The sequence below is a fragment of the Chaetura pelagica genome, unplaced genomic scaffold, assembly GCF_000747805.2.
Source record: "Chaetura pelagica isolate M959 unplaced genomic scaffold, ChaPel_1.0 scaffold13, whole genome shotgun sequence".
Taxonomy (NCBI): Eukaryota; Metazoa; Chordata; class Aves; order Apodiformes; family Apodidae; genus Chaetura; species Chaetura pelagica.
Window position 1 is genome coordinate 3986287 of NW_009954543.1, and position 15191 is coordinate 4001477.

The 15191-nt window shown below is 35.2% G+C and overlaps 1 protein-coding gene across 1 annotated transcript in view; it reads right to left on the bottom strand.

Annotated features, from left to right (window-relative positions):
- The window catches only part of MTA3 (metastasis associated 1 family, member 3), a 158702-nt gene that overhangs the window by 66653 nt on the left and 76858 nt on the right, over positions 1-15191 (bottom strand). The window contains exons 8-9 of the mRNA XM_010004966.1: positions 8388-8487; positions 3565-3753 (exon numbers count right to left, since the gene is read on the bottom strand). Of these exons, the coding sequence (XP_010003268.1) occupies positions 3565-3753; positions 8388-8487 (289 nt within the window). The remainder of the gene's footprint in view (positions 1-3564; positions 3754-8387; positions 8488-15191) is intronic.

A 15191-nucleotide genomic window follows, 5' to 3' on the forward strand; every position in this document is an offset into this window, starting at 1 on the left:
CATTCACTCGGTAGGCATATACAATTAAAGATGGATAATTAAAGTGCTTGGATTGGAGAACCATAATCCTTCTACACTTTGATTCACATCTCAGAAAACCTGTTTGACAGATTGAGTATGACTATCCTTTATTCTGTTTACCTACACACCAAAGGAACAAAACACTGTGGAGGCACATGAATTTTCCAGAGGTTGCTCCCAACTGCCACAGAATAATGTATGTTCATTACCAAGTTTTATTAAATACTGAAAGAAGTAAAAATGCTGCCTGTGTGTCATTTTTGTAGGAAAAAAACAGCAAAATGACGTCAGCAGTACAAAAACAGGGAGAAGGAATTTTCTGGTTTTTTGTTTCTGCAGATTAAAGATGGACCACTCAAATCAGACTGGCATGAAAAACTTTGGATTATAAAGTATCATAAAGTGAACATGTTAACTTCAAGGAATGTTGCCACAATGTCCTGAAGTCGGAAAACAGATGCTCCTGTTTTCTATGTACAGTTGAAGTCTGATTCCCAGGGCCCTTCCTACCACATTTGAGATGTAGAATTATGTATTTGTGAAAACCAGTGATAACGAAAAACTAAGAAGCCTAACAGCTGTTTCTTACCATTAGTGAAATAGTTATAGTTGGAGAACATAAGATATCCAGTGTGCTCCCTTTCTACTGCCCTAGGATGTGAAGTAATACAAGTAAATTCACTTAACTTAAAAAGTTAGGACTGATTAGCATTCACACAAGCTCTTTATAACAGCACAACCTTCAGAAATGAGCTCCAACTATTGATAAGTCAACAGCTGATGAAAATTATTTTTCAAAGACTAGTAGACTGGCAATTTGATAACAAATGAGCTTCTGTCTATTAAAAAAGGTACTTCTTTACACCATTTCATTTAAAATAATTCTCTTGCTTACTAATACTTAACATCTATAGCATAATGCTTGAGCTGCACATTGAATGTCAAATAGTGCCAGTTGTTAGTAATTGCTGGAAAAGTAAATGAGCCTGCCCTTCAGAGGACTATGATGTAAGGGCTTCAGTTGCAGCTGTCATGCCTTACATTCAGGAGAACTCAGAAAAGGCAACTCTTCTGGCATGTGATGACTCAAGCAGGTACTACGTAACCCTTCTTCTTCAGAACACTGCCACCAAACAGCTTTATGACACGCAACACAACAGTCTTTCCTATGCTGTTGCCCCACTGCGTGATTGCTTAGGTTCTAATTTTATTTCAAGCACTTTAGGATATAATTCTATCATTAGATCTTACACAGACAGTTAAACATGTCAGTGTGTAAACTACCAGGGCATTACCTTCTTGATCCATGCTTTTACACCACACAACACTTTACAATGACCAGCCAGTAAAGAAAGGGATGATAATAAGAGAAATGTATTCTCAAGGATAACCATTAGCTATGGGCTAAAAATTTACTCCTACCTCACCTTGCAGAAACTTTTAATATATCCATCAACTAAAGCTTGAAGGGCTATTTTAGATGATTACTTAAAAATGAATGTGTATTTTTAAATCCATATCCCTTTAGAATGCTACACAGCAAGTGAAAACACATTGCTTTTGCTCTAGAGAAATTATGATACCCGAAGATTACACAATGATTAATGTAATTGAAAGTTATATAGAATTAGATCAAGATTGTGTGCATTAAATTACAGTACCATGTAAATTGATATGTAAAATAGATGCCCTTCTGTTGATGTTTTAAAAATGACGTGCCACTAATCCTAAGGTAAAAAAAGCCCTGACTTTAGGATAGACAATATCCCTGTTCAAAGTAAATGACACTATAATTAATTAGCGCCCCATATCTATTTCTGCTGCACTCTTGGCTCATCATTAATGTGCCCTCAGTGGGCTACACAACCCTATCTCTAGATCTGCATGTCTCTCTCACTCAGGGAGGACTGCAAGAGAAAATACATGCATTTTGGGAAGGAAGATTCAGTGAAAGAGGGAGGGTATCAGGAGTCTACCCAAAATAAAAAGTGAACATTCTATAGAGCTTCTGGTGACTCACTCAAATATCTATCATTTGAGCATTATAAAACCATAACTGATTGCTGCAACATGTTAATCCACTATATTACTTTAATCTATGCATATCAACAAAATTACATGTGACATGATATAGAAATTATACAGAAAATAAAAATATTACATAAATACCAGAGACCAAGGCATAGATATACTTGGTCACAAATTGTGTGGGGACTTAACTTGTAAATAGACAATAAAATTAATATGTTTTAGGCATTTTGAAAAGCCAAACACTATGTATTAGTAAACATTGAGTTAGAAAATATAGCTACTGAGCTATTGTACAATTGCAGCTGAAGACTATTTGTCTGTATGAGAAATAATGAGGAATTGTAGTTCATATTAAGATTTCTAAAGATTTCTAAGATTCTATAAAATATTTTTTGTCTACTTATATTTCTTGAGCTTAAGACAGCTATTTCATCCATGATGCAGTTTTCAACCTTATGTGATGAATGCAGTGAACATTTTCCCCCCTAGGAATCTCCAAATTAAGCATGCAAATACAATACACCTCTTAAAATGACAGCTCTTCAGAAAAACAATAGCCTTTCCTTCCCACCTTCATTCAATTATCTCCTTCATTTCAGAACTGTGAAATTGAAGACACCCTTGCTCAGAGCCAACCTTCCTCCCGTTATCCCACACACTATTGTGGAAGGACTTCTGCATTTACCATACAGTAACATTTTCCCCTCACAAAGACAACTAATAACATTGGCAAAAAAAAATAAAATAAAAATCTGAGCTCTCAGAGTCAAACAGAATGAGTTGCAAATATGTTTCGAGCTTCAGTCTTAAATAATGGAACCCCTTTGGCTCAAATCCTAACCTTTTCACAAAGCCCAACTTGAACTTAGTTCAACAGAAGAAACCTTTTTTCTTGAAAGAAGAGGCAAAAAAGCTTGCAGACAAATCATTAGGAATCCCAGAAATCAGTGTTAGAATCAATTTAATTAGTCTGCATTGGAATTCAGCAAATTAAAGCTTTACTGCCCTACAGTCTGATACTTCAGTACCAAAACCAGTGTAGTTAGAACACAATGGAAAACATTTCCTTTATTTTTCTGAAGTGTCAAAATAACTCCCTGTAGGAGACTTTAAAAGCTATCTGAATATAAATTTCTCTCTGCTAACCAGAGAAGGAAACCCCAGCCTTCCAAAAAGACTCAGGGGAGTCAGACATGAAGCTGGAAATTGTGGAAAAGTTCTGAAGCATCCTTTCAGACACTTGTAAAATCCTTATCAAAACACATCAGCATGAGACATCCTACCTAGTATTAAACCGTTGTACAGATGATCTTCTATCAGCATTTTTCCAAAGAATAGCACTGAACAAGAAAGCATACTGACTTGCAACCAGCTAAAATGCATATGTATGCTAATTACATGGATCAGCTACACAGACTTCTCCTCTAGCTAATCTTCCAAACCTACAGAAAGTAGTTACGCTCACCCATGCAAAAATATAGCACCAGAGCAGTGTAGTACTTTTGTACTTACAAAGTCTTGTCGAATGTCATTGAAGTCCTTGCCATACTTTTCCAATGCCTCTTCAAACAAACTAGCTTCTGATGCTGACCACTCTTCCATTTCATCTCTACACAGGACAGGCCCTCCAACTGGTACTAGAACACTGATGGCACTGCTTAAATCATAGTTGTGTTTATGCAGTGTATCCATTGCATGAAACTAGCACAGAGAATAAAAAAAAAGTGTTTAAATAGACAGTTTATTTAATTTATAGCAATTTAATGTATTATTTTCTGTAAGTCATGTAAGAAGCCTCACTTAGTGCTAAATTTATAATCTATATTGATATAATAGGTTTTCTGCTGTGGAACATGAGGAAAATAAATAAGTTATTATTTGATTTGAGAAAAGAAATGCCTTATAAAACGTTCACTAAAAATGACATGATTGTTGCAAACTATTACCAAGCAATTCTTTAGTTGCTAGAAATTGGTTACAAGTAACCCCACAGAGACAGTGACATATATTGACTGAGCAGCCATTTTCAATTAACAGAAGTTCTAAATAGTAGCTAAATCGCTGTCGAGACAATGTATGCTCAATATTCTCACTGCTGGGCAAGGAAGTAATATACTGGTTTCATTATCAACATACAGAAAAACAAGCGAGATTTTTGGCTTGTGATAAACTTTGCTGTCAGAGATGGGTAAACAAGGTTTCTTTGGTTACTTCACTTTCCTTCAGAAAAGAGGAAAACAGAAATCAGGCAAATCATAGCATTTTACTTTAAAGGTAATATTGAATGCTCACATCACTAAAAAACAACGGGGAATATGAAAAGTAAGCAACTACATCACAACTAAACCACAGGGAAAAACAAGCAACATATATGAAGCCTTTCTGATGCACCATCCCAAAAGCCCCCATCACCACAATCTTACATTATTGTGCAGAAGGAGGTATTAGAGGTATAAAGCACAATAATGTGTGTGACTGTGTAACATCAGGCTCTCTCCAAATAGGTGGGACCTATTGGTCCCACAACGAGGACCTGTAACTGCAGTATGCACTCTCTCACACAGCCCTAGAATCCTTTCAGGACAGGGGGCACCCAAAACCTTTTGAGGAAGAAATGCTATTGAATTATGTGTCAGTACAGCACTTGCAGAGCAATTGCAGTGGGGCTTCTGCATACAAAAGGTACTGCAAATAATGAATGATCCTCATCTTTAGCCATCTTCTATGAGTGGCTTAAGTCTTTCTCCAGCTTTCAGTAAGCTTTTTTGAAAGCTATCAAGCACAAGATTCTTGAACTCTTTCATCTGCAAGAAGTAATGTCTCTGTTATCCTACAATATGTCATTTCACTTATGGTTCAAGACAAATTAACCAGCCTTGAGAAAAAGCTATTGTTAAAATAAAGTATTCTAATATGGAAATATAAAATGTAATGTCCAATACCCATAATCTTCAGATTAAAGAATGTAAACTTAAACCACCGTTTTATTGCTTATCATTCAGGCAATGAGTAAACAGGCTTAAAGACTTAACTCTTACAGTATGTTACAAAGGTTTAAATCTTTGTTAAATTGCAGCCCTTATAGAAAAACAGTATATACCAGGCATTTTCCAAACAGCTGCTAAATCCAGATATATTCACCAATACCAACTTTCTGGAAAATCACAGTGGAAATGTACAAATCAGGATTTTGCTCTTGCCTTATGTTAATTTTTCAATCTATAATGAACATCTAATCTCATAAAACATTTTTTGATATTTCTAAGGAAAGATTTGTAATGAACTCTGTGGAGAACTACTGTCTTCACTAAGCTGTTCTGTGACAGAAGATCACTGATGAGTTCCCCTAAGAACTCTAGTCCAGAGCATACTGTCCAGCATAGACAAGGAGAAAGTTATTCTCCGCCAGGAGAAAGGTATTAGCCAAATTAACAGAAGGAACTTCAAGCCCAAATTTAAGCAGGTGAATGAAAAAACTATCCATCAAAAACCAAGGAAAGACAGCGTGGAGCTAGGAAGAAACAGAATGACATGGTATGCAGAAAACAAGCTGCTACACACATTTCCCAGAACAGCTGAAATTGCAGTAGTTAAATCAACTAGACTGAACTGCTGCCAACAAAGCACACAAGCTGGACACAAAGTATGGATTCTGTAATTCAATAAATTTTTAAGCATGTTTATCTTAGCGGCCACATACATGGAAGCCTAAGAAAATTCATTATAAAGTTGGCATTCAAAATACAAAGGAAAAACCTGTTCATTTTTTTTATTTTTAAGAGATCTCCAAAACTGAATTTATGACCTTACAGTAAAGTATCACAGGCTCTTCTGAACAAACCCAACACAAGGACCAAGTGATTCCATCAACTTGCTTTGCTTTAAAGGCTCATTGTTTACGCACTCTAAGATGTTTAGGAATCTAAAACAGTCAGTCTTCCCAGTTTACCTCTCAGAGATCAATTTTCATTACAAAATAAAACACTGCCTCTGAGAAGGGCAAAAACCCAAGTTTTAGTTGGTTCGTTGTCTCACGAGTCTTTATCACTGTAAGAAAACAACACTTACTATCATCTAAGAAGGTAAACACATATTTTTCATGTCTTTCAGTAGTTTTCTAAAAGCATTGGTAGTTTCCTGACTTGTCTTATCACCCTCCCAAACTTTCAAAGTAAGGAAGCCTGAAAGTAACCTCTCACTTGTGGATCTGCAAGGCCTTCCCAATTTGTACATCAAGTCTGGATTGTGTTGGCTTGTTTTTTTTCCATATCAGTCTTTTTACAGTCATCTCTAATGGAAAAAACTAATTAGGAATACTGGAAAGCCACAGATGTGGTGTACAGGAATTCCACTAATGGCACTTCAGGTTCATGGGTTACCTGCCTGGCATTAAGAATACAGACAGTACAACTGTCTTTGCATTATGCACCTACAGCCCTTCCAAAGCATAAATAAGATATATCAGAAGTTCTGCAAATGTCTGTACTAACTTTAACTGCTGCTGAAAATATGCTCCCAATTAACATGGAAATGTCTGAAAAAAACCCTACTATAATGACAAATGTGTCTTTTCTTAGCTTAGAAGGAAGTAAATTGCCAAAGAGCAAAAGAGAAAGGCTTTAAAAAGCTGATGGGGTAGGAAAATGAGAACAGACAGACACAGTAATTAAACCTGGGGTGGCTCCTCTGGTGCCTCATTCTAAGATATGCCTTTCATTAAGTGTAATAGAACTTAATGGATCGTTTGCAATGGAGAAACATTTATATGGCACTCAAACACTAAATGTATCCCTTTATTAGCAGCACTGCATATGTACTTTCAAGCAAGAAGAAATTGCTGTAAGGATAAATCTATTCTATTAATCACTGAATACAGTAATGTATGCAATGTGTGGGATATATTAGAAATTCTTAACCCAATGAAATCTTCATAAAATGAAAAATGTTCAACTAAAGTACTATTTTTGTGGGAAAAATAAAATGCTTAACAGAATTGTGTTGGTAAGGTCCTATCACCAAGTGTGAAACAGAAAACTCATATTGAGTGTTACTGATAACATTACATTTTGCCACTGCCTTTACTACATTAGTGTAATCCAGTGTAATAGCCTTTGAGAACACTGCAAAATGTAAGAAACTAAATACTGTTCTATACTACTTATGAATATTTCGGGGCAGGCAGGGAGATATTAAGAACTGTCCTATTGAATCAGATCAGTCATCCATCTAAACAAGCATTCTGTCTTTGACAGCAGCACCAAGTGATGTTACTTCAAGAAAGTATTCAAATAAGTCTAACCACAGCTTCAAGTCAATTCCCATTTCCTTCACAAGCATCTACAAACCTTAAGAATTAGGAATGCTAGACGGTACAACTCTTACTGTTCTCCTCAGTACCCATTTATGGACCCATGGCCCCTTATTTTTCTAATCTCTTCTTTTTAACCTGCTGATATCATCTGCTCCCATAAAATTTTGAGTTAACTAAATTCCAGGAGCTCACTAGCCACTTTATAAGACAGTAGCTTTACTAGTTTAAGCCCATTTGTTAGTTTCACCGAGCGGCCTCTAGTTCAAATACTCAAGGATCTGACGAATAGCGGATCCACTTTAGTCTTAACCATCATCTTCGTTATTCTGTACACAAATACTTAAAATAAGATACAACCTCTGCTGCTGTCTTTGTAAACCTAAGTCAAACTTGATTCTAATGAAATAATAAGACTTTTTTCTTCTTGCATAGTTTTCTTGGTATGCTTTTATTACTGTAACACATCTTTTCATTTCAGCTGATATGAGCATACAGAGAAAAAATTCTGGACTGTAATTAGTATATTTTTAACTTCATCTAAAAGATGCAGGAGCTTACATTACAGTGAATACTTCAACAGACTAAGGATTTCCCAAGGAAAATGTTCAAGAAGTTGCTTACAAAGTCAGTTTGCTTATGATTTATAAAATTTACTGACACATACATCAAGTACAAAACATGATCTAAGCAATTTTTAATTGGCTTCATTACCACATACCTTACATCGCACTATTGATTGATTAAACTGTGATGTGTATTATCCATTCTGCTGTCCCAATTATCACATATAAAGATCTTGTATTTCATTATATTTCAGCTAAAGTCAGGTGATTCACAGCATGATTACAAGCAAGCACTAATATGCTTGCAGAAAGCACACAAGATTATCTATCATACGTATGCACACCTTGCATGCAGGTATCTCCAGGAAAACAGATACCCGGAGGATAGGGACTCTGGAGTAACAGATACTGTCGAATTCACAGATAAAAAGAAGTTGTAGGGTTTCTAAGAAACCACCTACCAGTGTGATGTCTCGGGAAGCAGCAGCTGCACTCATGTGTAAACTAGGTTGCCTGACAGAGCTACTGCAGTCCAATGCTCGAGCAAACGTGCCAACCGCACTACAACAGAGAAACAGCAGATTGTAAATCCACAGAAAGATGTAACCTCTTTTTTATTATCAGACTATGTCATATCTATAAAAGTGTCCATTTAAAAATAAGTACATGTTGTTACTCCTAAGATTTCAGATCTTGGCTAAGAAAGGACAACTTGATAAAGACAACTCACTGAACACTGCAGTAAAAATTCTGACCTTCTCCCCCCAAAATAACAACCAACATATAAGAACAAAAGCACAGAAACAAAAGATACTCAGAGAGTTCTAATGTAGCAACTTTTTAATATAACAATTTTTTATTAATTATGAAATCAAAGATCCTATTCAGTTCGGGTTTTAAAACCAGGAGTTAAAAAAGTCACACCACCATTAAAAAAAATTACATTTTTTAGAGAGGGTAACCATGTTTCCGTGAGGAAATGCGTAACAGTTATATTCACTGCAGTGCTGCATGCCTACTACTTCCATTCGTGAGGCAAAGAAAGCACATTAGCTTAGTGTAACATACCTCCAGAATCCTATTTTTGCCACAGATTTTAAAGTAACAATGAAATAAACTGAAAACTCCATCTACTTAATAAAAGCATTCCTACATATTGAAATGGCCACTTTTTTAATCTTTTTTTTTTTTTTTTTTTTCCTTTCATGTTGATGAATTGTATATGACATTTGCTTACCAAAGCAATTAAAGATAAGGAAAAGAGATGGAGAATTAGTGTGACAGTGATCATTCTAAACTGCAAAATTTTTTTGGAAGCACACCTATAGCTCATCTACAGTGAAGGGAAAGATGCCTAAGAGAATTTGACTGAACTCAACATATCATACAGGAAATGAGCAATGATGCAGCAATACGAGAAAGATTCTGAATTAAAGAACAGAAGTTGCTCCAGTACCCTGAGTTGCATAATTACTCTTGACGTGCATTGTGTCACTGATACTAGAAAAAAAATTATTTGTTGCAGTTATGACATTATTCAAGTCCTTCTAAATTCAAAAGACTCATATACTCACTGAACATTTTTAATACAGTCTAAGCTTCTGGACTAAGGACTGGAGCCTCACTCAATTACATTCCACACAAATCATAAACAAAAAAATATACAATTGGGGAATGCCACTGAAAGAGATCAACACATTCAAAGCAGCACACTACTATGCAGTATAAATGTGATACTCAGCAGTAATGTAATGTGCATCAAGAGTTTAACTCAATAAGGTGTATTACTGATTGTGCAGAAACTGGTAATAACATCTATTATTGGAATTTTATCTTGATTCTCAAAACATTTAATATTGAATGTAATGTTTCAGACTTGATGCCAAAAACTTAAAAGACACAGTTAAGATTCAAGAGCAGCAATTCACACACTTCAGATAGTAACTACTTGTATTTCTAAAGGCTGTGGAATAAATAAGTTATATTCAAATGTTGTTACACAACCTTTGCTCCCTCTTTGCAGAGATGGCAAATACGTGAAAAGAACACACACGGACATTGTTTTCTTCTTCAGAAAGTTTAGCAGTTCATAATATAGTATTTGTCCACAAAACAGTCTTGAGAATAAGGCACTATTGTGAACACATTTCCTGATAGTCAGCGTACCCCTTTAAATATGCTTGCATTGCTAAGGGTTCTAGCTAAAACAGTCTTTCCTGTCATTCTTCTGTTGCTACTGGTTAAATAAGTTGCATGCAGCAGGACTCTCTCTCCCCTCTGCTGCTACCTGTTAGCTTCTTCTTTTTGCTTAATTAACACTACTTTTCTTTGACCATATTTCTAAAATAAAATCAGAATATGCTATGAAAATTACAAAAGATATGCCCTCACAAGTGACCTGCTAGCACATCACAATTTTTAGGCATACTTCAGAGCCCAAGCATATATGAATTATATTGTCCAGTACATCAAGGCAAAATTATGACATGAATATAAAGCTAGTTTTATTCTGAATAAATGATAAAGAGATAACAATTGAAGCGGTTGACATCACTTCCAGTGCCGTACTGAGTAGGAGAGAATCGCTGTGTGGGAGCATGGGGTACGTGAGTGCAAAACAAGCAAGAACCATGATAAAGTACAGGCAGTGTGCAATGTCTGGGCAGGGGACCAGGGTGCATTTGTCTGTGGCTGTACGTTGAAATCAATGCAGCCTCCAGTTCATCTTTTTCTGGAAACTTTAGAAAAACAGTGAATTTTTTAGACAATTCAAATAAGTGTAGGGTTTCTAGAGCATTTGGTTCTTAAGCAGTAACTAGTCTCAAACATAGCAGTGATTTACAGTGCTCTGAATAATCTAGCTGTGGAATCCAAAGCTAAATTCAATATTAATTTTAGAAATAATTTAAATATATTTTTAAAATATTTTTCCATTTAGAATTCACATGAGGAACATCTAATACAAAGGTTAAACATTTACTTTTTAGTTTTTCCTTGCATGATTTTTCCCCTAATAATACCAAATAATTATTTCAAAAATATTAAAATGGAGAAAAAAACCTCTCAGAATAAGCAATGTCAATGTCCCAAAGACACACCATTGTCTTCATCTACCTGCTACCAAAATACAACTCAGTATTAAGCTAGTATAGGCCCTCTTTTCGTTTAAACAGACTATGTAATCCAGATGTTCCATTAACTTGGTAGAATCAAAAAAATAACTTACTTGAAAACATATCTTATTCAGAAACAACAATAATAAACTCACATAACCAAAAAAAAATTGTACTCAGCAAGCTAGTCACAAATTACTTATTCAACGAGTAATTAAAGCACTTTCAAACAGAAACCAATACTCTCCATGTCTCCCAAAGTAAGCTAAAGTCAAAAGGCATACAGTGAATTGCACACATGTCAGAGAGATGTCCAAGAATGACAAACAATTTGTGGCATCAGCAGATAGAGAACTATGCACAGGCTGTATAACAAAGCAGGTATAAAAGCTTTAAGGGCTAGACCACATTATGCAGGTTTTAATTAGGTTTTTGTTGTTATCTGAACAGACCAGAACTAAGAATGTTCTCTCAAACTAGTAACAGAGATTGCAACTGACAACCATAAAGACATAAAACAAATCAAGATAATCTGGTGCCAGGATCCAAGACTATGGAATAAACCCAGAAATTAATCAAAACTCAACAATATTTATGTAAAAAACAAACCCTGGAGTGAACTCTCTAGGGATGAAGCAGCTCATCATAGTTTTGTTCTGCCTGTATACCCAAGATCTGGGCAACATTTCAGATTAGGTGTTGAACACAGAAAATATGTTGCTCCAAGTTCCTTATAACTCAAGACTAAGACAATAAAGGAAGTAATTGTTCAAATTTTTGCAGAATATAAGTATTAATAATCGCTGATAAAATTATGAAGCAGCAAATGCAAGAGACTGTCATAACACATTTCTGAAGATTCAATTCCTCATCAGTTCCTAGTTCTGAAAAGGTTATTTACTAAAGAAAATCGGGAACCACTGTGATTATACATCAGGATAATGGCAATCACTAGTCTTCCTGGTAGCAACAGCAGTCCAGCATCAAATCAGAGCTAATTTCTTGATCCAGGCCATTAACTCTATTTTCTTCTATTTTTTATTCTCAAAAATCAAATTAAGACAGATAATTTTTCATCTGAGGATGTTTAAAGTTTTTCCCTTTTACACTTCATTTCTCTGTTTCAGTGATACAAGATGAGTAATGGGCATACGCTAGACAAATGTTTAAGGCGAACCACCTCTCTGCATAGACAAATCTGCAAATTCAGAGTTTCCCTCACATCTTTGCAAACTACTCAATGAGACTTATGTTCCACCTCAGAGTTAATATTTCTGAGGAAAATTATTAAGTGGATCTTTGAAGGTTTCCTACAAATGATGAAAGGTTTTTGTTTTCCTTATTTCATCAATGTTCCACTTCACTGAGAGTTGGAAACAGTCCTAAAAGATGACCTCTTAGACTGCTATCAATTACAGCATTTTACAAGCACCCAATTAATATTTGATGTCTCCTTAACAGAGTCTCTTGATACTCAAAATCTTGGAAAGAAGAAAAAAAATCCTTCTTCAGTAGAGATATATGTCATCAGCACAATATTAATTAAAATTGAAAAACACCCGAGACTTCTACTACTGGATCATGCAAAATCTGACATGAAGAACATACTCATAGTAAAATTATGCTGTTCCAGAATATGCATTTTCCTTGCATTTCTAAGCATCTGTCTGTACAGTGCTATGCTTCATTATAATCACTTCAGATATGTAGAGCGCAAAGGGAGATGACATGATAAACATCAAAGTCACCTGCCACTACTCTTTCTCCAAAGGACTTTCAAAAGTTAGGTAGCATTACATGTAATGTCCCCTATGCACGACAACTAACCTTCACTTTCATTACTAAATTAACAGAATTGGAATGTGTGTGAAATCTTACAACAAATATAGGATCTGATTCATATGAGTAGTTTAATTCACAGGATACGATTTAAGTGATCATCTCTACACACTCCTGCAATTTCACGGTCACAGAGGAGATTTACAGCCCTCCAAAAGCAGGTTCATAAAAATGCTGCTGCAGATTTTTTTGTGTAGCACAAGAAATCAAAATTCATAAAATAGATGCAAAAAGAAATTCAGCTCCAAGTAGTCTGAATTGGCTGCTTTCAAATGAGTTTGGTCAGAAAGAAATATAGTAACATAAAATGTACAAACAAATAAACATGTTTTGGCCAAGCATGACAGACAGGCAGAAACACAGTATTTTTTATACTCTTAGTAAACTTGATGTGAAAATATTTCTCCTTTTTATTGCCAAACCATCTGTCTATCATTAGGTGCTGGAATTCACCTTGCTAGCAAACAACTAGTTCTGTTAGTGCAGCATTGGCATGAAGATGTTTCACCACCTTTATTGTATAATTGTATGCTATAGTTCTACTACTAGATTTCATACCTCTGATTTCTTACCATCTAAAGAGAATCCAGAAGCACACTACTACTGAAACTTTCAAGCCAGTGACTTTCATATTTATTTTCATTTACAAGCTTTGGGAGTCTTGTCTACTGCCAGTGATTACACTGAATTACTATTTAAGCACACTTTTAAGCATTTTTACTTATTGTTCTCAGCTGATGAGTGTATTCTTTTCCTCAATATGATGAAAGACACATTGCTAGTTGAAACTGCTGTGTTCCTTTCCTCACTGTAAGATAAATACATGTAACAAATAAAACTTCATAAATCAGGGCACTTAATCAATAGTAACCAACAGAAAATGAATATAATCACTGTCCTAGAGAAACTGGAAAAGTGGAAAAAACACAAAAAGTATGACGCTCTAATTCAAAATTACTAACTTGTAATTTTCCACTCTTCTGTGATTTTACATTAAAAAATGAGCAGGTGTTCCTATGAAGAGAAATGTTATGCTAGCCAGAGGTATGTAATGCCATTTCAATTTCCAAGTAATCAAACAACAAAATGTTAAGGTAGAGATGGGATGCTTCAAGGCTATTTTAATTAGTCTACAAAACTGTGAGATAAACTGGAACCACAAGTGTCTGGAAAATATCTTGATTTAGAGATATATTACTTCTAGAATACTTCAGTGATAATCCAATTAGATGAAACAGAACAAAAACTAAGTTAACTGTTTCACTGCATCATAAAGTGCAGAAATGGAGCTAGAATGTACAAAAAAACCCCATAACATTTAATGAAGTATAGACCAAATTAGCAGATAGAAAGAAAATGAAAAAAAAAAACCAAACAAAAACAAACAAAACAAAGGGTAAGGTGTATGGCTCTCAGCATCTGTCCAGATGAGCTCACAACTTCTACTACGATTGAGTCTGTTCAGAACCATTTTTAGACTCCTTGACAAATTAAAAACAAAGCAAACAAAAAACCCAACAAAACCAACACAAGACTATTATGCTATACACACAATAGGAAAGTTTCTATTTGCTAATACTATGCAACTTGGAACACAGAGAACATGAGATCTGACAAACGACTGGAGAAAACAGGCTGCATCTATATCAATGTTTTAGTTCAAATTAGGAATGGAGTTTTAAAGCAACTGTCCCCAGCATCTTTGTCTACTGCACTTTACAAACATCAGGAAGCACTTTGTAGCATACAAACTGGATTTCTGTCAAATTAAACAGTAGTTCCATATACTCCTAGATAATTAGTCCAAAGGACCAGATTAGAGTTAGCCTAAAATCAAAACTGCTCAGAATTTGCAGCATCAAATCTTCCAATTCTACCATTCCACTTCTAGAGTATTTTACTATTTGTCACTGTGAACAGATCTCAAATGCTGTTGCAGCTGTTCTTGGAAGCTAGTAGACTCAGGGTAGCTTTTGCCAATATATATTACAGAACAAAAATTGGTTGATGAAGCTGTGTATCTTATTTGAATTGAGCAGAAGATGGTATTGGAGTTCTCACTGCCAAAGTATAAATGACAGTGTGTTACTCCCCCCCAGCAAAGAACTCCAAACCATTACACATTAGTATGACGCATCAAGCTTTTCCTAACAAATGATTTTGCTAGTTCAAGCAAGAGGCCCATTCCCAAATTATGCTTCAATAGAAGCAGTGAGGTACTTTCAAGATTTGTAAATCCACAGTCAAGCAGGACTACTTAGGAAGCTCAAGGTTAAGGAACTTTCAGATTCTCCATAGATTTTTCTGGCACTG